Source organism: Chlorocebus sabaeus, chromosome 14 (genome assembly GCF_047675955.1).
Source record: "Chlorocebus sabaeus isolate Y175 chromosome 14, mChlSab1.0.hap1, whole genome shotgun sequence".
NCBI classification, from domain to species: Eukaryota; Metazoa; Chordata; class Mammalia; order Primates; family Cercopithecidae; genus Chlorocebus; species Chlorocebus sabaeus.
The window spans coordinates 101,342,114-101,365,790 of NC_132917.1; the positions used below are offsets into that span (position 1 = coordinate 101,342,114).

A 23,677-nucleotide genomic window follows, 5' to 3' on the forward strand; every position below is an offset into this window, starting at 1 on the left:
AATTATCAATAAATACTAAGGGAACTCAGAGACCGGTGCCGGAGTGGGTCTTCTGTATGCTGAGCGCCGGTCCCCTGGGCCCAATTTTTCTTTCCCTATACTTTGTCTCTGTGTCTCATTTCTTTTTTTTTTTTTTTTGAGAGGGAGTCTCGCTCTGTCGCCCAGGCTGGAGTGCAGTGGCCGGATCTCAGCTCACTGCAAGCTCTGCCTCCCAGGTTCACGCCATTCTCCTGCCTCAGCCTCCCAAGTAGCTGGGACTACAGGCACCCGCCACCTCGCCCAGCTAGTTTCTTTTTGTATTTTTTAGTAGAGACGGGGTTTCACCGTGTTAGCCAGGATGGTCTCGATCTCCTGACCTCGTGATCCGCCCGTCTCGGCCTCCCAAAGTGCTGGGATTACAGGCTTGAGCCACCACGCCCGGCCTCTGTGTCTCTGTGTCTCATTTCTTTTCTCAAGTCTCTCGTTCCACCTAACGAGAAATGCCCACAGGTGTAGAGGGGTATGCCACCCCTTCACTCCTCAAAAAGTTACACAGAATTACCATATGACCCAACAATTCCACTTCTAGGCATATGCCCAAAAGAATTAAAAACATGTATTCACACAAAAACTTTTTTTTTTTTTTTTTTTTTTTGAGCTGGAGTCTCGCTCTGTCGCCCAGGCTGGAGTGCAGTGGGGTGATCTCGGCACCAGCCACCACGCCCAGCTAATTTTTGTATTTTTAGTAAAACAGGCTTTCACTGTGTTGGCCAGGCTGGTCTCGAACTCCAGACCTCAGGTGATCCACCTGCCTCGGCCTCCCAAAGTGCTGGGATTACAGATGTGAGCCACCATGCCTGGCCTCACACACAAACTTTTGACAGAAAGTAGAATAACGGCTGCCGGGGGAATAATGGCTGTCGGGGGGAATAATGGCTGCCGGGGGGAATAATGGCTGTCGTGGGGAATAATGGCTGTCGTGGGGAAAGGGTACATGGGGAGGTGAGACTGCCATGGCAGTCCCCTAGTACAGTTCTGCTGGTCGGAAATAGGGAAGGAGAACAAATGGTCCATGATTGTCCACCACAAATCTGACACAAGTGAGGTAATGTTTTGTATACTGATTTCATTTGAAGGAGAGTGTTTCAGGTGTTGTAGTAATACTGTGTCATATCTCCTACTTACACCTGCTTTTTTCTACTTGACGTTATATAATGACATGAAAAATGCTTATGATAGTCTTGACTATTTTTAAAAGATTAGACTATTTTTAAAAGACTATTTTAAAAACACTGAAGTAGTATCAAACATAATGTGGTCTAAAGACCACCAATACCTGAATTACCTGAAATAGATATCCAAGAAGCAGTTGCTGGGCTGTACCCCAGCAACCTGCAGAATCAGAAACTTTGGGAAAAGGACTTGGAATCTACATTTTTAACACCCTTTAAGTAATTTTTACATACACCAAGGTTGGTGAACCACTCATGAAAGCTACAAAAGCCTAAATAGTAAACTGCTCTTAAAATCAAAAGCTGTACTGTATTTTCATTTTGTTTCTTTTCCTAGCGGCGCAATCTCAGCTCACTGCAAGCTCCGCCTCCCGGGTTCATGCCATTCTCCTGCCTCAGCCTCCCGGACTACAGGCTACAGGTGCCTGCCACCACGCCCGGCTAATTTTCGTTTTTTGTATTTTCAGTAGAGACGGGATTTCACCATATTAGCCAGGATGGTCTTGATCTCCTGACCTTGTGATCCGTCCGCCTCGGCCCCCCAAAGAGCTGGGATTACAGGCGTGAGCCACCGCGCCCGGCCCAATTTTGTATTCTTAAAGAGGATATTTGTCTTAGTCTGTTAGTGTTGCTGCAAATGGATACCTGAGGCTGAGTAATTTGTAAAGGAAAGAGGTTTACTTGGCTCACGGTTCTGCAGGCTGTACAAGAAGCATGGCACCAGCATTTGTTTCTGGTGAGGCCTCAGACTGCTTCCACTCATCGTGGAAGGTGAAGGGGAGATGGTGTGTGCAGAGATCACCTGGTGAGAGCACAGAAGAAAGAGAGAGGACGGAGGTGCTAGGCTCTTTTTAACAACCAGCTGTCTTGCAAACTGATAGACGGAGAACTCACTCTTTCCCACGAGAACAGCATCAAGCCATTCGTGAAGAATCTGCCCTATGACCCAAACATCTCCCATTAGGCCCCATCTCCAACGCTGAGGATCAAAATTCAACATGAGGTTTGGGGGTCAAACATCTGAACTGTAGCAGCATTCAGGATTGAAAGTGCTTGAAGTCTAGTTGCTCCTAAATAAAAGTTTATCAGAAGAATCTCATTTCTATCTCTGTCTTCACCACTTCATCAGATCCCTTCTCAAATAGTTAACCATTTCCAAAAATTCCTGGTTTCCTCTTCTTCTTATGATCCTTTTTATAAAATTAAGCAAATAGGAATATACACATAAATGTTTGGTTTTTTTTTTTTTTTTTTTTTTTTTTTCTGAGACTGGGTCTGTCTTTGTCTCCCAGGCCCAAGTGCAGTGGCACAGTATCAGCTTACTGCAACCTCTACCCCCTGGGTTCAAATTATTCTCCTGCCTCAGCTTCCCCAGTAGCTGGGATTATAGGTATTGTTTTGTTTCTCTTTTACTACTATTAATAGACGCAAAGACTAAATATCAATAAAGGCCAAAACGAGCGAAGAAAGTGGCAGCCTTTTATTTGCAAATATGCATACACTCTCGGACCAGGTTCTCTGGTCCTCAGGTGTGGGGGGCCAGGGAAGTCGCACCGGCGCTCTCGGGTGATGTTCTTCGGTCCACGAATGTGGGGGGCCGAAGAAGTCACACGGGCTCCTGCCCGCGGGGGACTTTTATGCCTGGGAGCTGGAAGGGGAGGAGTTTGGGGCGTGCGTGTAGGAGTGGCTTCTTGAATTTCGGTGTCCCTGGCTTGACATCATTCTGCGCAGGCTCAGTTGATTTGGTTCTTTTCCTGGGCGCGGGAATTTTTCCCAGGCGAGGGGAAAATCTGTGATGAAGAACCCGGAAACAACAGGGACTGCTCCATCTTGTTCACCTTCCTCCATCTTGTCCCTTTTCCCTCACCCAAACAGGCACCTGCCACCACACCAGGCTAATTTTTTGTAGTTTTAGTAGAGACAGGGTTTCACCACGTTGGTCAGGCTGGTCTTGAACTCCTGACCTCATGTGATCCAGTCTCCTTGGCCTCCCAAAGTGTTGGGATTACAGGCGTGAGCCACCGTGCCTGGCCGACATAAATGTATTTTATTTCACCTTTTATTTTACACAAAAGGCAGCATGCTTATACACATTATTCCTATACAAAAAAACTAAGTAGCAGAATCTATCATTGTTTTAATTTGATTTCTTTTAGACTTTGAGTAATCAAAGTTTTTTTCCATTTTTAGGTTATAAAGAAATTATGCCATGTGTTCTCCTAGTACTTTTAGTTTTTACTTTTTATTCTGATATACACTGTGAAGTATGTATCTAATTTTATCTGTTTCCAAATGGTTATCCAATTGTCCCAACACCATTTATTTAAAGTCCATCCCAGCAGATTGAGATGCCGTCTCATCTAAGCATACACTAATGTTTATATGTACTAGGCTCTATTTCTGGACTTGTTCTGAACTTGCTATGCTGCTCTCTTGATCTCTTTGTCTATTTATGTACTAACACCACATTGTTTTAAGGTTTAGTAGGGCTAGCTCTCCCTCCTGCCTTGTGCTATTCTTGATAAAAACTTTGGAGTCAAGCTGCCTAGCCTCAAAAAATAATTTGTTGGATTTCTGACATTGTGTTAAATTTTACATATTGACTTGGAGAAAATTGACATCTCTATGATGTTGAGTCATACTATCCAAAAATAAAGGATGTTTGTCCATTTGTTCTGGTCTACTTTTGTATCTTCAGAAAAGTTTTTCAATTTAATTCATGCAGGTTTTGCCTACTTCTTTATTTCCAAGAGCTTTTTCTTTGCTGTTGTTATTGTAATTGGAGTCCATTATATCTTGTAGTTTGTTACTGTAAACACGGATGAAGACTATTTTTATGTTAATTTTATATCCTGCTCCTTTACTGAATTCTCATATCGTTACTATGAATTTAATACTCGGTTCCCCTGAGTTTTCCAGGTGTGCTATATCATTCACAAATAGAAATAGTTTATTTTTTCTAATTCGTATATCTCTAATCTGTTCTCATAAGCTGTAATTATTTTCTCCACAGCCAAGAAGGATGGAAAGATGGAAGAAGTCCCTGAGGAAGGTGACAGGATTTGGAGCACAGGTGGAAAGAATAACAAAAGAATAATTTCGACAAAAGTAAGAGGGATGGGGCCGGGCGCGGTGGCTCATGCCTGTAATCCCAGCACTTTGGGAGACTGAGGCGGGTGGATCATGAGGTCAGGAGATTGAGACCATCCTGGCTAACACGGTGAAACTCCGTCTCTACCAAAAATACAAAAAAATTAGCCGGGCGTGGTGGCGGGCGCCCGTAGTCCCAGCTATGCGGAAGGCTGAGGCAGAAGAATGGCGTGAACCTGGGAGGCGGAGGTTGCAGTGAGCCGAGATCGCCCCACTGCACTCCAGCCTGGGTAACAGAGGGAGACTCCTTCTCAAAAAAAAAAAAAAAAAAAAAAAGGAAGGGGGACACCTTTCAAACGGCTGATAGGGCAGTAGGGTGTGGGCGTTTGGTTTGTTAATCCCTGGAGAGGGATTGTTAGCAGAAACAGGGTCCCAACCCAGACCCCAGGAGAAGGTTCTTGGATCTCTGGCAAGAAAGAAATTGGGACAAGTTCACAGAGTAAAGTGAAAGCAAGCTTATTAAGAAAGTAAAGGAATGAAAGAACGGGTACTCCATAGACAGACAAGGCCATTCCGGAAAGCAAGAGGAGGAATGCATCCACCTTAGGTACAATGCTTGTGTAGATGTAATATCGAAAATCATGGGCACACGTGCTGTACTACCAAGGCTTGTGACAAACGACTTTGCGTGACTGTTACCAAAACACCAGGAGTTAGGTCTAGGTCCTGCTGCTGGCCACAACAAAAGCCAATCACTGAGATGACAAGTATTGCCAAGGAAAAAGCCTTTAACTGGGTGCTGCAGCCCAGGAGACAATGAGACGAGACAGGAGATCAGTCTCAAATCCATTTCCCTGACTAAAACTAGGGGTTTATACAGCAGGGAAGAAATGCAACACTGTGTAAGAAAACAAGAGGAGGGAGGGGCAAGGAGGCATCTGGTGCTAGTGATCTGTTGAATTTCAGTTCTTTGATACTTTTTCTGAGAGGCCTGAAGGTCCTTTCCCGAGGAAGAAACTCAGATAAAACAGATACAAGTTTCAAGCTTTAACAGCAGAAGGGTCAATGTCTATGTTTATCCAAAAACAATTGTCTATAGGACTATTGAGCCTTTTTACTGGGAAAACTACTGCCTTTCCCAGTAATCTATATTATTGTTAAAACAAAACCTTTAAGAATACTTTTGTTCTTGGCCGGGTGTGGTAGCTCACACCTGTAATCTCATCACTCTGGTTTACGCCTGTAATCCCAGTATTCTGGCTCATGCCTGTAATCCCAGCACTTTGGGCTGCGGAGCTCAGGAGTTGGAGACCAGCCTGACCAAAATGGCGAAACCCTGTCTCTACTAAAAATACAAAAATTAGCCTGGCATGGTGGTGCACACGTGTAATCCTAGGTACTTGGGAAGCTGAGGCAGGAGAATCACTTGAACCCAGGAGGTGGAGGCTGCAGTGAGCTGCGATCTCGCCATTTTGCACTCCAGGGTGGGCAACAAAGTGAGACTCTCAAAAAAAAAAAAACAAAACAAAGCCAGGTGTGGTGGCTCACGCCTTTAATCCCAGCACTTTGGGATGCCAAGGCAGGCGGATCACCCGAGGTCAGGAGTTCGAGACCAGCCTGGCTAACATAAGGAAACCCCATCTCTACTACAAATACAAAAAAAAAAAAAAAATTAGCCAGGCGTAGTGGCGCACACCTGTAATCCCAGCTATTCAGGAGGCTGAGGCAGGAGAATCACTTGAACCCAGGAAGTGGAAATTGCAGTGAGCTGAGATGGCGCCATTGCACTCCAACTTGGGCAATGAGAGTGAAACTCCATCTCAAAAGAAAGAAAGAAATCTTTCAGGACACCAGGACATTTCCTGGGTCTGTTAAGTGTTAGGTCTGTTTGATAAACATTATTAATTTTTTCTCTTAAGTGTAAATATTCTGTGACTAAGCATGCGTAACCTTCCGGGAATACAGTCCAGTAGGTCTCAGCCTCATTTTCCCCATCCCCTATTCAAGATGGAGTCGCTTCCGTTGGAATGCCTCTGACCGGATCATGTGGGGAAAAGCAAATGTGGAATAGCTGAGTCCTGGAAAACAGGCCTCAGGGAAGAGCAAAGGCTGGGGATGAGGAAAGGACAAAACACCACCTGTTCTACAGCTGTGCAGGACTGAGCAAGAAGCACAGGATCAAACTCAAAGTTAGTCCGAGTCCTGATTTTGGTGGTGAGACCCAAGGAAAATTCACTAACAAACATTGTGCTGCCAGATAGATTAAGAGACAAATCCCTAAAAGGGCCTGTAATTCAGTTGAAATCAGTTAGAAAAATCTTAAAGATCCTTATAAATTAAATAAAAACTCCTTGCTCTCAAGCAATCATTTGATTCACTTTATATGAACGATTGTGCACTTTAGCATCACCTGAGGATCTTTAAGGAAATATCTGTGCCAGGCCTCATTTCCAAGGATTTAATTTGTCTGGGATGGAGCCCCAGGACAGTCGTAGTTTTTGAGGGCTTCCAGGTGACTCTAATGCATAGCCACAGTTGGAAGCCCTGCGCCTATCTCACAGGTGCGTAGGTCTCTACTAGCTGTGTCCGCTTAGTTGCCAGGAGGCAGCAAGTTAGCCCACGTGTGCAAGATGCTTCCTTCCATACCAGGTAGGAACATTGCTCTCTTAAAATCGGAGTGTGCCTGGGCAGAAGCTCTGGGGCCCAAGACCTGCATTTTACAAGTCAGATTGCTGCTTTTTGCTCAGTGCCTGTGTGCCTGCATACATGGGTCTCCTGATACTCAGGCACGGCAGATGACTTTCACCTTTTAGTGTTTTGCTCACTGCTGCATCTGCAGAGCCTAGAATGGTGCCTGGTACACATTAGGCTCTCAATGTCTTATTAATGAGTTTCCTTTCCCAGTACCGAAGTGATCGTGGGCGAATTCCAGAAGCCCCTGCATCATTTTAATTAATTAATTAATTAACTAATTTGAGACGGAGTCTCCCTCTGTCACCCAGGCTGGAGTGCAGTGGAGCCATCTCAGCTCACTGCAACCTTCGCCTCCCGCGTTCAAGCAATTCTCCTGCCTCAGGCGCCCGAGTAGCTGGGATTACAGGCAACCACCACCACGGTCGACTCATTTTTTTGGATTTTTAGTAGAGACGGGGCGTCACCATGTTGGCCAGGCTGATCTCGAACTCCTGACCTCAAGTGATCCGCCCGCCTCGGCCTGGGATTACAGGCGTGTGCCACCGCGCCCGGCCTAGAGGCAATTTTCTATTTCTGACTTGCTAGGCTAGTCAAAGCAAGACGTCTTTACAGGTTTGGGCAGGCAGCTGGAAAAGGCACACGGCCCAGGGCTCCTCCTCCACCCAGCCCCACCCCTCCTCGGCTGAAGACCAGCCCTAATAAGGCAGCGACCAGAATTAGCACCAGGTCAAGTGCACTCCAGGCGGGACAGTGGGCAGACCCTACCTCGCGCATGCGAACCGCTTCTGTGCCGGCTGCTTGAAGAGCGGGCGCAGACTCAAAGCCGTTGCTTCCGCCCTTACTCCGCTCAGCTCGTCCCTGGGCGGGGCGGAGGCAGGGCTGGGCGAAGAGGCGTGGCGGTGCTGTGCGCGTGCACAAAAGGGAGCTGTGGTGGGCGCGCCGCGGCACAGCTGGCTTGAGCACCTGGAAACAAGATGCAGGTGAGCTGGGACGGGGCTCGGGTCTGGGGGCTGCGGCCCGTTCGTTTGTCTCATTGGGCTCAGGCCGGCGGTGGACGCCCGCCCTGTGGGAAACTCCGGCGCTGCAGGCACGAGGGAGGCCCGGCGCGTCCGAGCCCCGCGCAGGCGCAGTGCGGGAGGGCGGGCGTGGTCCCACCAGGACCCACGGCCTGGGCTTCCCGGCTTCTCAGGGCCCGGTCCCCGAAACCTCGTCTCCTCCAGGTCTCTCCCCACCCGGGCTGGTGAAGGTCTTGCCGGATCCCGCCTGACAAAAGTTACCTCCTCTCCTGAACTCCCCTAAGGCACACCTGGGCAGAGGAAGCGGCGGGTCCGGCCCAGGGTTCCCCCACGTAAAGCAGCGGCGCAGCGCTTGTTCCTGGGCGGGCTCAGGGCTTAGTTACACCCTCTTCCCCCGAGCCTTGGGGTCCGGTTGGGGAGCGCTTCCTATTTGACCGCTCGGGTTCCAGACTCTCCCCTCCCCCCCACCTCGCGAGGGTCCCTCTGTTTCGTGTTATTATTTTTTTAATTAAAATAGGTAAAATTATTTTTCTGTAGCTGCAGTTTACTAGCGAAATTGGGTTAAAGCCTAAAGAGGATGAATGAAAACACCATGGAAATGGGCACCATTGTGGGCAAAAAATCTATGCCAACTAAATTTTGTCACTGTCCAAGGATCCCGCTGTGGTCAGAAATTCTCATCTCTGCTCAGTGGCAGATGGAGACGAGATGGTGCGGGTTTTGCTGGGGAGGGAGGCGTTAGGGTCTGGAGGGGAGGGCGTATCTGCCAGGAGCCGGACATTTTTTTTTTTTTTTTTGAGACCGGGTCTTGCTCTGTTGCCCAGATTGGAATGCAGTGGCACTGTTACAGCTCACTGCAACCTCGACCTTCCGGGGCTAAGCCATCCTCCCTTGTCAGCCTCCGAAGTAGCTGGGTCCACAGGCGTGCACCCACCACTCTGGGCTAATTTTTTGTACAGATGGGGTCTCCCTGTGTTGCCCAGCCTCAGCCTTCCAAAGAGCTGGGATTACAGGGTGAGCCCCCTCGACTGGCCTAGACACTCTAAATGGTGAAGTGGGAGCTTGAGGGCTGCCCTGGCCTCCTTTGCATCTCCTGTCCTTCAGGTCCCTTGAGGCCTTCCCTGACCATCCAGTAGAAACGATTCTGCTCTTTTTTTTTTTTTTTTTTGAGATGGAGTCTCACTCTGTGGCCCAGGCTGGAGTGCAGTGGCGCGATCTCAGCTCACTACAAGCTGCGTCTCCTGGGGTTCACGCCATTCTCCTGCGTCAGCCTCCCGAGTAGCTGGGACTACAGGCGCCAGCCACCACACCCGGTTAATTTTTTGTATTTTTAGTAGAGACGGGGTTTCACCGTGTTAGCCAGGATTGTCTCGATTTCCTGACGTGATCGGCCCGCCTCGCGGCTGGGATTACAGGCGTGAGCCACCGCGCCCGGCCTCATTTTTCTTTCGATATATCAGAATTGTTACACAGGGTTGGGGTCGGAGGCTGGTTATCCCAGTGCCCTTTTCACAGTGCTCCTGATTTCATATTCCAAAGCAAGCCTGAGCTCCATTAGCAGTGTTCTTGCCGCACCATGCAAACCGGTGCTTGGGCACCTGGGTTCTGGATCCAAGAGCCACTTTTACATCAGTCTTTGTGACACTGATCCTTGGTGATTTTGATCCTGGCTGATTTGGCCAGCCGTTCTAGCACGGCAGTGCCTCTAAATGTCGTGCCTCTCCTAGGCTTGTGAAGATTCGGTGACAAGGTACAGGAAAAAGGGCTTAGAAGGGTGTCCCGCATTTTATGAGCTACTCTGAGAAGTCTCAGCTTTTCCTCTCAGGTTTGGCCGTTAGAGAGTTGTCAGCCAAGCCTCATCTGCAGCCTGAGATCCTCAAAATGTCACAGTCTCTTTGCTCTTGGGCCCTATGCATGCCGCAGGCCGCTCTGCCTGGAAGATTTTCTTGATTATGGGCGCGTACCTGGCTAATTTTTGTGTTTTTGGTGGAGATGGGGTTTCACTATATTGGCCAGTCTGGTCTTTAATTCCTGACCTCAGATGTTCTGCCTGCCTTGGCCTCCCAAAGAGCTGGGATTACAGGGTGAGCCACTGAACTCAGCCTGGAAGATGATGAAGATGATGATGATGATGGTGATTATTTTGAGAGGGAGTCTAGCTCTGTCTCAGGCTGGAGTATGGTGGCGTGATCTCGGCTCACTGCAAACTCCGCCTCCCGGGTTCATGCCATTCTCAGCCTCCCGAGTAGCTGGGACTACCGGCGCCTGCCACCACGCCTGGCTAGTTTTTTTTGTATTTTTGGTAGAGATGATCCTGTTAGCCAGGGTGATCTCCTGACCTCGTGATCTGCCTACCTTGGCCTCCCAAAGTGCTGGGATTACAGGCGTGAGTGACCACGCCCGGCCTGCAAGATTATTTTTAAGTCCTCAGACTCCTGTCACAAGTTGCTTCCCACCCTCAGGTAGAATGTTACCTCCTATAGGGAACATCCCTGTCTACTCTGTGGAATGTGGGTCCTGGGTAATTCTCTAAAACAGCTTGTTTGTCATTGCACTTGCCACAATTTTATCTGTGTGTACTTTGTATATGCACTTGTTTGTTGCCTGTCTCTTCCTCTTGACTGTAACACAGGTGACTCTTGCATTCACCACTCTTCCCCATGGCCTACAGTAATTTACATGTGGTAGATACTTAAATTTTATCTGTTGAATGAATCACTCTCAGTCATTATTATTATTATTATTTGAGACTGTCTCACTCTGTCGCCCAGGCTGGAGTGCAGTGGCACGATCCTGTAGTCCCAAGTAGCTGGGACTACAGGTGCCCGCCACCACGCCCGGCTAATTTTTTGTATTTTTAGTAAAGACGGGGTTTCACCCTGTTAGCCAGGGTGGTCTCTGTCTCCTGACCTCAGCCTCCCGAAGTGCTGGGATTACAGGCGTGAGCCACCGCCCCCGGCACTCTCAGTCATTATTAAAAATATTGAACGCATTCCACGTCAGAGCCTTGGTATCAGTATTAATGCTGATCTGCACATCCCATCGTAATTTTTGCCCCAAGAATAGCTCCTCCATTCAGGGAGGGGTATATAGGAAGAACAAAACGGGCTGTGGATCTTTTGACACTTTCTCAGAAATAGTTCACAGACTGTGGTGTGAATTCTTCCCTTCCTGTCGCTTTTCCCATTTGGCCCCGTGCCCAATGTGGCTCCCAACATGCTAGGCTTAGCACTCATGGTAACCTTGGTCCCGCTTTTCTAGGACCCCAACGCAGACACTGAGTGGAATGACATCTTACGCAAAAAGGGTATCTTACCCCCCAAGAAAAGTCTGAAAGAACTGGAAGAGGAGTCCGATGAGGAACAGCACATCCTCCAGCAGTCAGTGGGTGAGTTCACTGGCTTTCCTCTGCATCTGTCTGGGTTAGGAGATGGCTCCCTAAGCCTCTGACTGCCCTGTCAGGCAACAGTTTGGAGTGCCAGCATGGATACTGTGTCTGTGGGACCTCAGATGAGACACAGGGCATCTCTCACCTTCACCTTCCTGAGCCACAGACTTAACGGGACTTCAGATGTGTCCCACAAGTCCTTGTCCATGTCAGATGAGAACTGAAGAAAATACTTCTTTCTGCTTTTTGGTCTGTGATTCCCTTTGATAATGTCATGAAAATTTGTTCAAGATTTTAGTATTTGTATTTTTTCCTGAGCATATACTTTATTCTCTGGTTTCATTGAGGATATTAACTAAAAATAGCTTCATTTGGGGAGGCATAAGATGTTTGCAATGTGTGGGAGTCTGAGGGGGGTTTTCTCAAAGGCAGTCATACTGTCTGAATCGGAGTCCTTTGGAGTGCTGGTAACCCCACCCACCTAGTGTTTACTGAAGCAGTCTCTGGAATGAGGCCCAGGAATCTGCATTTTAAACAACTGCCTTAAAGGATTCTGAGGCTTGTCATAGTTTGAGAAGCATTGGCCACAGGGACTAGTACTTTTGTCCTCTGTTGACACATTAGAGCTAATTTAGAGAAGGATTTATTAGAAAGTATCCAACGAGTGGTTACTGCATGATTATCATTGTCAGCTGCTTTTCTGGGTTTGGGGATGTAGCTATGCATAAGCCAGACACAATTCTCTGCCCTCAGAGAACCAACATGCTAGTGGGGGAGACAGACAGTAAACAATAAAGAAAATAAGGCAGTAAAAGCGACTCGAAAGGGTTGGAGGAGATGCAGGGTCAGAGAGGGCCTCACCGAGATGACATTTGTGTGGACCTGAAGGAGGTGAAGCTGGCATTTGGGTAAAGACCTGAAGGAGCTGAAGAACGCATTTGAATAGACCTCAGGGAGTTGTTGACCTGAGGAAGGTGAAGAAGACATCTGGGTATTCCTGAAGGGGGCGATGTGAGCGAGTGGAACGTGGGCCCTGGCATGGCTGGGAATCCCTGACGAGGCTGGAGGTGCTGGGGGAGAGTGAGTTCAGAGCAGCCTCAGCAGACCCAGTAGCTTCTAGTAAGAACCTTGGCCTTTACACCTAATGAGGCAGGAAGCTTTTGGAAGTTTAAACAGAGGAGGGACATTTTCTCTTTTTTTTTTCTTTTTTTTTTTTGAGATGGAGTCTTGCTGCTGTCTTACCCAGGCTGGAGCGCTGTGGCGCAGTCTTGGCTCATTACAACCTCCACCTCCCAGGTTCAAGCGATTCTCCTGCAGCAGCCTCCTGAGTAGCTGGGATTACAGACATGTGCCACCACGCTTGGCTAAGTTTTTTGTATTTTTAGTAGAGATGAGGTTTCACCATGTTGGCCAGGCTGGTCTAAAACTCCTGACCTCAAGTGATCCACCCACCTCGGCCTCCCAAAGAGCTGGGATTATAGGCCACTGCACCCAGCCAAGGGATGCATTCACTTTGAGATCCCTGTTAGACAAATAACCACATTAAGAGGGCCCTTGGGTATGCTTTTCTCCACATTAGAGAAGTCTGGGCTGGAGGCCTATACTTTGTCAGCATATTGATAGGATTGAATGCCATGAGATTAGATGCAGTCACCAAGGGAGTGGGTGTGGATAAAGAAGAAAAGTAGTCAAAGGTTTGAGCCTGGGGAATTTTAATCAGCCAAGGGTTCCAAAGTGTGGCGGTGGCTCACTCCTATAATCCCAGCACTTTGAGGTGGGCAGATCACTTGAGGTCAGGAGTTCAAGACCAGCTTGGCCAACATGGTGAAACCCTGTCTCTATTAATGATACAAAAATTAGCTGGGCATGGTGGCACACGCCCGTAATCCCAGCTCCTCAGGAGGCTGAGGCAGGAGAATTGCTTGAATCTGGGAGGTGGAGGTTCTCAGTGAGTCGATCCACCATTGCACTCCAGCCTGGATGACAAGAGTGAAACTCTGTCGCAAAAAAAAAAAAAAGCATGGGGCAGGGTGGGGTGGGGTAGGAGAAGAGAGGGGAGGAGGATCTGAGGGCTTGGGGAAGATGCTGTCAGTCAAGAAATTGGGATTACAGGTGTGAGCCACCAGGCCCGGCCTTTCAGCTTCTAATGTAGTGTGGTGCCTTAAGTAATTTTTGCTTAGGTGGGCTAAGGATCTGGTGGTGTGTGCATATCTTTAGGAGAAAAGAGAGGGGTAAAAAGAAAAATGTTCATCTTTTTAAATTTTTGCTTTTTGCCGATGTAACTAAATTCAGTGAAAACATATGAAGATATGACTTTGGAAGAGCTGGAGGATCATGAAGATGAGTTTAATGAGGAGGATGAACGTGCTATTGAAATGTACAGGTAAGTGCCACCCAGAAGGGCTGGGTTTTTTTGTTGTTGTTTTGTTTTGTTTTGTTTTAGCGTGGCAATAAAATGTGTGGGCTGAGCATGGTGACTCATACCTGTAGTCCCAGCACTTTGGGAGGCTGAGGCAGGCGGATCGCTTGAGCTCAGAAGTTGGAGACCAGCCTGTGAAACCCCGTCTCTACAAATACAAAAATTAGCTGGGTGTGGTGGCGAATGCCTATAGATCCAGCTACTCAGGAGTCCGGGAAGTGGAGGTTGCAGTGAGCTGAGACTGCCACTGCTCTCCAGCCTGGGCGACAGAGCCAGACTCTGTCTCAAAAAATAAAAAGAAATGTGTATCCTTCAAAAAATTAATTTTCAGCTGAAACATTTGGGAGCGACTATATAGTTAAATAATGATATTGTGAATTTTAGCAAACTGATCTTAGATTTTTGCCATGAGACCGATAAATAAACCTGGCCTTTTACAAGCATTGCCTTCTAGAAGATATGTGTGTGCATGTGTTTGTGTGTGGATATAAGATGTTTCTCTCCTTGTTTTGTGCAGACGGCAGAGACTGGCTGAGTGGAAAGCAACTAAACTGAAGAATAAATTTGGAGAAGTTTTAGAGATCTCAGGGAAGGATTATGTTCAAGAAGTTACCAAAGCTGGCGAGGGCATGTGGGTCGTCTTGCACCTTTACAAACAAGGGTGAGCTGATCTTCTACTCCATCTATCAAATGTTAATTTGAATTTATGTCTTCAGGATCTCAGGCCTTACCTATATCAGAGAGTTTAAAAAAAAATTTTCTGGGCCAGGCGTGGTGGCTCACACCTCTAATCCCAGCACTTTGGGAGGCTGAGGCAGGTGGATCACCAGGTCAGGAGATCGAGACCATCCTGGCTAACACGATGAAACCACATCTCTACTAAAAATACAAAAACAAAAAAAAAAATTAGCCGGGCGTGCTGGCGGGCGCCTGTAGTCCCAGCTACTCAGGAGGCTGAGGCGGGAGAATGGTGTGAACCTGGGAGGCGGAGCTTGCAGTGAGCCGAGATCATACCACTGCACTCCAGCCTGGGCGACAAAGCAAGACTCCGTCTCAAAAAAAAAAAAATTTTTTTTTCTGTTACTGAGTTTTTTGTGTTTTTATTGCTGGTTTGCCCAAACCTTATTACTTAATTTTTTTATCTTAAGACTTTCAAATTAATATTTGTGACTAATACGAATGCCTTTGTTAAAGTATAGCAACGGAGACTGTACTTTTCTGTTTTCGAAAAGGAATTCCTAAGTTATTTATTCCTTTACAAGAACTCTGACATTTCAACATTCTATGCAATGAATTTATCTCATAGATGGCAAGGCTGGCTTTTCCAGTAGTAATTGCCTGAACTGTGTGATACTGAGGGCTTCTGATGTATCTCAGCTCTCCAGTCTGGTCTTAAACTGTAGAGTCCAGTGCTTATTTAGGAATTTTTTTTTTTTTTTTTTGAGACGGAGTCTCACTCTGTCGACCAGGCTGAAGTACAGTGGCGTGATCTTGGCTCACTGCAACCTCCGTCTCCTGGGTTCAAATGATTCTTCTGCCTCCGCCTCCCAAGTAGCTGGGATTACAGGCACCTGCCACCACACCCAGCTAATTTTTGTATTTTCATTAGAGACGGGGTTTCACCATCTTGGCCAGACTGGTCCTGAACTCCTGACCTCGTGATCCACTCACTTTGGCCTCCCAAAGTACTGGGATTACAGACATGAGCGACTGCGCCTGGCCAGGAATTTCTTTAAAACCAGGAGACGTTTTCTGACATTACATACTTTCTAAACCTTCAGCGTTTTCTCATTCCACCTTATAAGAAAGGTATAGCAATTATCTTTTACATTGAAGCTGTTTTTCTGACTTGTTTTGTCAAATAAATTGGACTTTGGATTTGTGTTCTTCAGTATCCCTCAGCATATTAGGAAGTTTTTAAAAAACGTTAATTCAGCTGGGCATGGTGGCTTACACCTGTAATCCCAGCACTTTGGGAGGCCATTGCGGCTGGATCTTGAGCTCAAGTTTAAGAGCAGCCTGGACAATGTGGCGAAACCCTGTCTTTACAAAAAAAAAAAAAAACAACAAAAAATGAGCTGGGCATGGTGGCGTGTGCCTGTACCCCCAGCTGCTTGGGTGGCTGAGGTGGCAGGATTGCTTGTGAGCCGAGATCACACCACTTCACTCCATTTAGCCTGGGTGACAAACAAGACCCTATGTCAAAAAACAAAAAACAAAAAAAAAAACAAAAAGTTAATTCATCTTAGCTAGCAACAGAATTACTTGTGAAACTGTTACAAGGGTTTACATAAGGTAGAAGGTCATTGAGCTTTGTTCTGTATAAATGTGGGATCATAATTGCTTCTGTTTGCTATGTGTGTTTTACAGAATTCCCCTGTGTGCCCTGATAAATCAGCACCTCAGTGGACTTGCCAGGAAGTTTCCTGATGTCAAATTTATCAAAGCCATTTCAACAACCTGCATACCCAATTATCCGGATAGGAATCTGCCCACGATATTTGTTTACCTGGAAGGAGATATCAAGGCTCAGTTTATTGGTCCCCTGGTGTTTGGCGGCATGAACCTGACAAGAGATGGTAAGGGCTCTGGGAGACAGGCGGGGCTGTGAGAGATGGGAGGCGCATTTCTGTTGGAGAGAGTGTCTGTTTCCTAGACTCTTGTTACGATGGTGGGTCAAGTTCACTTCTGCCTGTGTATGAGTGACTGTTACGAGGACAGAAGCACATTTAATCTGTCATCTTAGTTGCGTAATCAGGAACAGTTACAACTGGGCTCTACGGATTCATAGTTAAAGGAAGATATGATAGACTTAAATAGAAACATTTTTTATTTTGGTGTGGAATATATTTTGTCTCTACAGTTGGATGTTTTTGTAGCTTGAGATCACAACATTCACTTTTGTTTTAATTCACATGAACACAGGGAGATGTTAATGTATATATTTGTATATTTCTATAGAAATATTCTCAGTTGAGTATCTTAGTAGCTTTTGAATTTACTTATTTATTTATTGTTTGAGACTTGAGTCTTGCTCTGTCACCCAGGCTGGAGTGCAATGGTACGATCTCACCTCACTGCAACCTCTGCCTCCCAGGTTCATGTGATTCTCCTGCCTCTGCCCCCCAAGTAGCTGGGATTACTGGCACCTACCACCACGCCCAGCTAAGTTTTGTATTTTTAGTGGAGACGGGATTTCACCATGTTGGCCAGACCGGTCCCAAACTCCTGGCCTCAAGTGATCTTCCCGCTTCAGCCTCCCAAAGTGCTGGGATTACAGACATGAGCCACTGTGCCGGCTAGTAGCTTTTATTTTTTGAGATGGAATTTCACTCTATTGCCCAGGCAGGAGTGCAATCACATGATCTCACTGCAACCTCAGCCCCCCAGGTTCAAGCAATTCACCTGCCTCAGCCTCCTTAGTAGCTGGGATTACAGGCATGCGCCAACATGCCCGGCTAATTTTTTTGTATTTTTAGTAGAGACACGGTTTCTCCATGTGGTCAGGCTGGTCTCGAACTCCTGACCTCAGGTGATCCGCCCGCCTCGGCCTACCGAAGTGCTGGGATTACAGTCGTGAGCCACTATGCCCGGCCGGCTTTTAAATTAAATTAAAATTTTATTTAATTCTGCCTATTAGCTCAGAAGGATGTGGGGTGTTTTGTTTGTTTTTCTGAGATGGAGTTTTACTCTTTCACTCAGGCTGGAGTGCAGTGGTGTGATCTTGCTTGGTTCACTGGAACCTCCTCCGCCTTCTGGTTTCAAGCAATTCTCCTGCCTCAACCTCCCAAGTAGCTGGGATTACAGGTGCCAACCACCACGCCTGGCTAATTTTTGTATTTTTAGTAGAGACAGGTTTTCACCATGTTGGCCAGGCTGGTCTTGAACTCCTGACCTTGTGATTTGCCCGCCACAGCCTCCCAAAGTGCTGGGATTACAGGCATGAGCCACTGTGCCCAGCTGTGTTTTTTAATTCCTTTTTACCTGTTAAGCATGGAAATACATATCCGCACAGAACCTCAGCCCAGAGGCATTCTTGCCAAGTGAAACTCTTTATCTCATTATTGAAATAATATTTCCAACTATGCTTTACTAGAAAAACATTTTTAAACATGACTTTATATACTGTACCACTAAGATACTCATCTGGCAGCCGGGTGCGGTGACTCATGCCTGTAATCCCAGCACTTTTGGAGGCCGAGGTGGGTGGATTGCCTGAGGTCAGGAGTTCGAAACCAGCCTGGCCAACATAGTGAAACCCGGTCTCTACTGAAAATACAGAAAATTAGCTCGGCGTGGTGGCAGGCACCTATAATCCCAGCTACTTGGAAGGCTGAGGCAGGAGAGTCACTTGAACCTGGGAGGCAGAGGTTGCAGTGAGCCGAGATCGTGCCCTTGCACTCCAGCCTGGGTAACGAGCGAAACTCTGTCTCAAAAAAAAAAAAAGATATTCAGCTGGGGAAAGTATAAATATACACACACACATAAACACACACATATAGGAGATACATCAGTTATGTATCCAGTGTTCAGAGGTGTACAGCATTTCTTTTTTTTTTTTTTTTTTTTTGAGACGGAGTCTCGCTCTGTCGCCCAGGCTGGAGTGCAGTGGCCGGATCTCAGCTCACTGCAAGCTCCGCCTCCCGGGTTCACACCATTCTCCTGCCTCAGCCTCCCGAGTAGCTGGGACTACAGGCGTCCGCCACATCGCCCGGCTAGTTTTTTGTATTTTTTAGTAGAGACGGGGTTTCATCGTGTTAGCCAGGATGGTCTCGATCTCCTGACCTTGTGATCCACCCGTCTCGGCCTCCCAAAGTGCTGGGATTACAGGCTTGAGCCACCGCGCCCGGCGAGGTGTACAGCATTTCAAACTACATGTTTACATCTTATTTTGACCTTTTTGAATATAACATGAGGGGAGAAAGAAGTGTGCAATTGTCTTTATTTCTAAAAAAAAAGTCTTGAAGTCTAGTGAACTTACATATGGTTGCTTTGTGTAAGTGAACAGTAACATTAAATACCCTTGTGTACATATGTGTGGATATATAAAGATAGATACATATTTTTTATTTATTGATTTTTTTAAATTTTTGAGACAGGGTCTTGCTCTGTTACCCAGGCTGGAGTGCAGTGGCGTAATCTTGGCTCACTCCAGCCTCTGCCTCCCGGGTTCAAGCGAGTCTCGTGCCTCAGCCTCGTGAGTAGCTGGGACTTTAGGCATACGCCACCATGCCCGGCTAAGTTTTGTATTTTTAGTAGAGATGGGGTTTCACCATGTTGCCCAGGCTGGTCGTGAACTTCTGACCTCAAGTGAGAAGTGATCCAGCCGCCTCCCAAAGTTCTGGGATTACAGGCATGAGCTACCACGTCTGGCCGAATATAAATTCTTGAGTCAGGAATTCGAAGTCTTTTTTTTTTTTTTTTTTTTTTAAAGAAACAGGTTGAATTTGCATAACATTCAACCAAAGTACCTAGAGCTGCAAATACTGGTGTTACTCATCTTCGTGGAGCACTTTTTTTTTTAACCCAGCATGACTGAGGTATGATTGACCAAAACAATTGAATATATTTAAGATATACAACATGGAGATTTAATATAGGTACAATGTGAAATGATTACCACAATCCAATTAATTAACCACTCATCATTTCACATGGCTACCCTTACTGTGGTAAGAATCCTTAAGATCTACTTTCCTTGCAAATTTCAGGTATACAATACATGATTATTCACTGGAGTTACCATGTTCTACATTAGGTCTTCAGAACTTACCCATCTTAAAACTGAAAGTTTGTATCCTTGGCCAACATCTCCCATTTCCACCCCTGCCCCCGATAACCACCGTTCTATTCTGTTTCGTGGATCACTTTAAGTTAATAAGACGAGTAAAATTTGACTGAGCACGTTGGCTGAAGCCTGTAATCCTAGCACGTTGGGAGGCTAAGGCTGGAGGATCACATGAGGCCAGGAGTTTGAGACCAGCTTGGGCAACATAGCGAGATCCCATCTCTACAGAAAAGAAATTAGCCAGGTGTCGTGGTGCACACCTGTAATCTCAGCTACTAGGGAGATGGGTGGGAGGATCATTTGAACCCAGGAGTTCAAGGTTACAGTGAGCTATGATTGCACCACAGCACTCTAGCCTGGGTGACAAGTGAGAGCTTGTCTCCAGAAAAGTAGATTAAGATAAGACTTAAGTAAAATTGGTTTTCAGATTTTTTTTTTTTCTTTTGAGACAGTCTTCGCTTTGTCGCCCAGGCTGGAGTGCAGTGGCACGATCTCAAGGCACCCGCTACCACGCCCGGCTAATTTTTTGTATTTTTAGTAGAGATGGGGTTTGACCGTCTTAGCCAGGATGATCTCGATCTCCTGACTTCATGATCCACCTGCCTCGGCCTCCCAAAGTGCTGGGATTACAGGCGTGAGCCACCGTGCCCGGCCTGGTTTTCAGATTTTAATCATGTGTCCAATTAGCAGAACTCTCTGCCTTGATGTTCTTTAAGCAAAGCCATTTGTTGTAGAATCTCTTGGGTAGTCCTTTGGTTCTGCCTGGGCTCTTCTCTGAAGTAGGCAAATACATCACTTGATTTTGCTTCACTTGGTCTCAGACCACAGGAATTTCACTGATTTTAAGAGTGAAGTATTAGAGCTGAGTCTTCAGTTACTGATTGTTTATTATCTGGTGCTTTACTTTTTTTTATTAGTTGGAACAAATGAGTAAGTTCTAGGGTATCACCATACATTTATTCTTTGACCCCAATAGATTGAGATACTGGACATGAGGCTGAAGAGTTTATTAAAATTGGATTTAATGGTTAGATTGCCAGCAGGTCTGTGGAAATTATTTTCTTCAAATTTTTCATGCTGATTTCCTTCCTGGGAAATTGTCCAAACTGGGAAGTTGTAGTCATCAGAGGATAGGTTTATTCTTTGTATTTTTGAAACAAGGAAGGTCTTGCTCTGTCTTGTAGGCTGGAGTGCAGTGACATGATCATGGTTCACTGCAGCCTTGAACTCCTGGGCTCAAGCGATCCTGCCACTTCAGCCTCCCAAATAGCTGGGATTATAGGCACAAACCACCACTGTACCCAGCGAATTTTTAGTTTTTACTTTTATTTTTATTGTTGAGACAGTCTCACTGTTGCCCAGGCTGGAGTGCAGTGGTGTGATCTTAGCTGTCTGCAACCTCTGCCTCCAGGCTCAGGTGATCCTTACACCCCAGCCTCCTAAGTAGCTGGGACCACAGTCACATGCCATCATGCCTGGCTGATTTTTTCATCATGTTGCCCAGGCTGGTCTGGAACTCCCGGGCTGAAGCAATCCACCCGCGTTGGTTTCCCAAAGTGCTGGGATTACAAGCGTGAGCCACAGTACTTGGCATACCCAGGTAATTTAAACATTTTTTGAGATGAGAGTCTCCCTATGTTAGGCCCAGGGTGATCTTCAACTCCTAGCCTCAAGTGATCCTCCTGCCTCAGCCTCCCAAAGTGTTGGGATTACGGGCGTGATACATTGTGCTGGGCCAAATTTTGATAATTATATTTTCTACTTAGAAAAAACTAGCTTGATGGCCTTAGGGTGAGGGGACCTTTGCAGCACAGTGCCTTAGGTGATTTGCTTTTTCTTTACCACGTAGAATTGGAATGGAAACTGTCTGAATCTGGAGCAATTATGACGGACCTGGAGGAAAACCCCAGGAAGCCGATTGAAGACGTGTTGCTGTCCTCAGTGCGGCGCTCTGTCTTCATGAGGAGGGGCAGCAGTTCCGAGGGTGACTGAGGCTACAGCTGCTATCAACATGCCGAACTTTCTTGTGACAAATTGTCTGGATTTTTTAAAAAAGGAAAAAGCAAGAATGAATCCTTCTGTTTTTTAGTTTTGTATAAATTATGTTTCAAATCTTTACATTTTAGAAATAATCATTGCTGGAAATTCTGTTAAATATTTTGGAGCTCTTTTTTTTTAATTAGAGTATTTCCTCTAAAAAAATTAAAACAAGCCATTTGTATGGCAAATGTCTGTTTTCCTCATTTATATTTTAAGCCATAAAACCTACTCACTATTTTTTGACATATAACTATAAAAAATATAGTTTTAAATGTGAATAAATTATGCAGTGGAAAATTGCAAACTAAGCCTTATAGATACATTGTTTATTTTTATTTTATAAAGAGAGCAATGAGATTATTAACTCAGAATACAGGAATGCTCTCTAGGACAAAAGAATCTTAGTATTTATTGAAGAAACAGACAATTTTTGTGAAACATTCCCGTATCGAAGCAATAACTGAAAGGTTCCAGTTTACTGCCATATTTGGTTAAATGTGTTTCCTTGCTAAAATAGTTCATCTCAGACTGTTAACTAATTTTTTTTTGAGATAGAGCTTTGCTGTGTAGCTGAGGCTGGAGTGCAGTGGCACAATCTCAGCTCACTGCAACCTGCGCCTCCTGGATTCAAGCAATTTTCCTGCCTCAGCCTCCTGAGGAGCTGGGATTACAGACGTGCACCACCATGCCTGGCTGATTTTGTACTTTCAGTAGAGTTTCATCATGTTGGCCGGGCTGTTCTCAAACTCCTAACCCCAAACTCGGCTTCCCAAAGTGTTGGGATTACAGGTGTGAACCACCGTGCCTGCCCTGTTAACTAATTTTGATTTGTAAGAGGACATTGAATTAATTTTTTGGAAATATATAAGCATACACAAATAAACTGTATCTCAATAAACTCATTTTGTGGTTCATTAGCATGATCACATGTGTGTGAGATGTGCCCCCTCAAATATTGTTAGGCTGTTGGCACGTTACCCACATGACATGAGAAAAACAACATACCGAGATGTTTTGTGAACCAGATCCTGTTAGTATTTCTCACTTAACGAACATTGATACTGAACAATTAGAGGAAATATTTTCTGATATTTGTGTTGAATGATGTAGTGCTGGTTTGACTCTCAAATAAGAATCAGCATGGAGTTCTTTTAGATTACGTTGTAAAATTTATTTTTGCTCTAATTCAAAGAATGACAAGCAACTTGGACCCATTTTATCTGTCAGAAGTGTCTGTCTTAGATATTTGGATTCCTGCCCCCCTCCTTTTTTTCTTTTTATAGAGATGGAGTCTCCCTGTGTTGCCCAGGCTGGTCTTGAGCTCCTGGGCTCAAGTAATCCTCCCATCTCCGCCTCCCAAAATGTGGATTACAGGTATGAGTCACTGCACCCGGCCCACATATGCAAGAGCCAGCACTGCCAATAACATATTCCCTAGTGGTGTACTTTGGAAGTGCTTCATGGAATTTTAATTGCAGGGTTGGAGCAAATTTGGTCAGTCCTCTTACTTGGATGCTGGTTCCGTGGGGTTTGTAGGAGAGCCACCTTCTTAGATTTTGGTCTTGGTAGCTGACATGAGATCTTGAGGGAAGAACAAAGGTGGAAAATTGAATGCTGCATTTGCCTGACAGCCTTAATGTGCATATTTACAAGGAAAAAAAGGTGGTGCTTGAACATGCGGCAGCATCCACAGTGACAGATAACAGCTTCAGTCCACTGAAGCCCACACAGGATCTAATTCTAAATTATTAGCTCTGCCACTTCAAAGTGTGAAAGCTGCACCTCATAATTTAGCCTGCACAGCAGATGAAGGCATTTAGTTTGAGTGCAGCAAAAGCTCAGGTGCCTGTGGCATCGGCAGATGAGCCCTGATTAATTCTTGAGACTTCCGTGTAATACTATTATTTTTCTAATTCCTTTGGCACATTAGTGATGTGACAGAGGTGATAAGACTTGGTGCTTAAGCACCGAGTTCCCCCAGTTCCACAGCAGGAACACAGCAGTGACTGGGGAGGACACAAGGACACCTGG

The 23,677-nt window shown here is 45.9% G+C and overlaps 1 protein-coding gene, 1 long non-coding RNA gene and 1 pseudogene across 2 annotated transcripts; 2 read left to right on the forward strand and 1 right to left on the reverse strand.

Moving 5' to 3' along the window:
* Positions 1-2,677: 2,677 nt before the first annotated feature.
* On the reverse strand, positions 2,678-7,852 carry LOC140713374 (uncharacterized). Its single transcript, XR_012095446.1, has 2 exons — positions 7,761-7,852; positions 2,678-3,238 (listed from the first exon to the last, which is right to left on the reverse strand). It is a non-coding gene; the product is annotated as an uncharacterized lncRNA (long non-coding RNA).
* On the forward strand, positions 7,712-22,544 carry PDCL3 (phosducin like 3). The gene is made up of 6 exons (XM_008008183.3): positions 7,712-7,975; positions 11,273-11,399; positions 13,692-13,782; positions 14,336-14,479; positions 16,189-16,397; positions 21,456-22,544. Exons 1-6 carry the CDS (start codon positions 7,970-7,972, stop codon positions 21,596-21,598), a joined length of 720 nt encoding a protein of 239 aa, XP_008006374.1. The 5' UTR covers positions 7,712-7,969; the 3' UTR covers positions 21,599-22,544.
* Positions 22,545-22,634, forward strand: LOC119626100 (small nucleolar RNA U13; annotated as a pseudogene).
* The last annotated feature ends 1,043 nt before the right edge of the window (positions 22,635-23,677 follow it).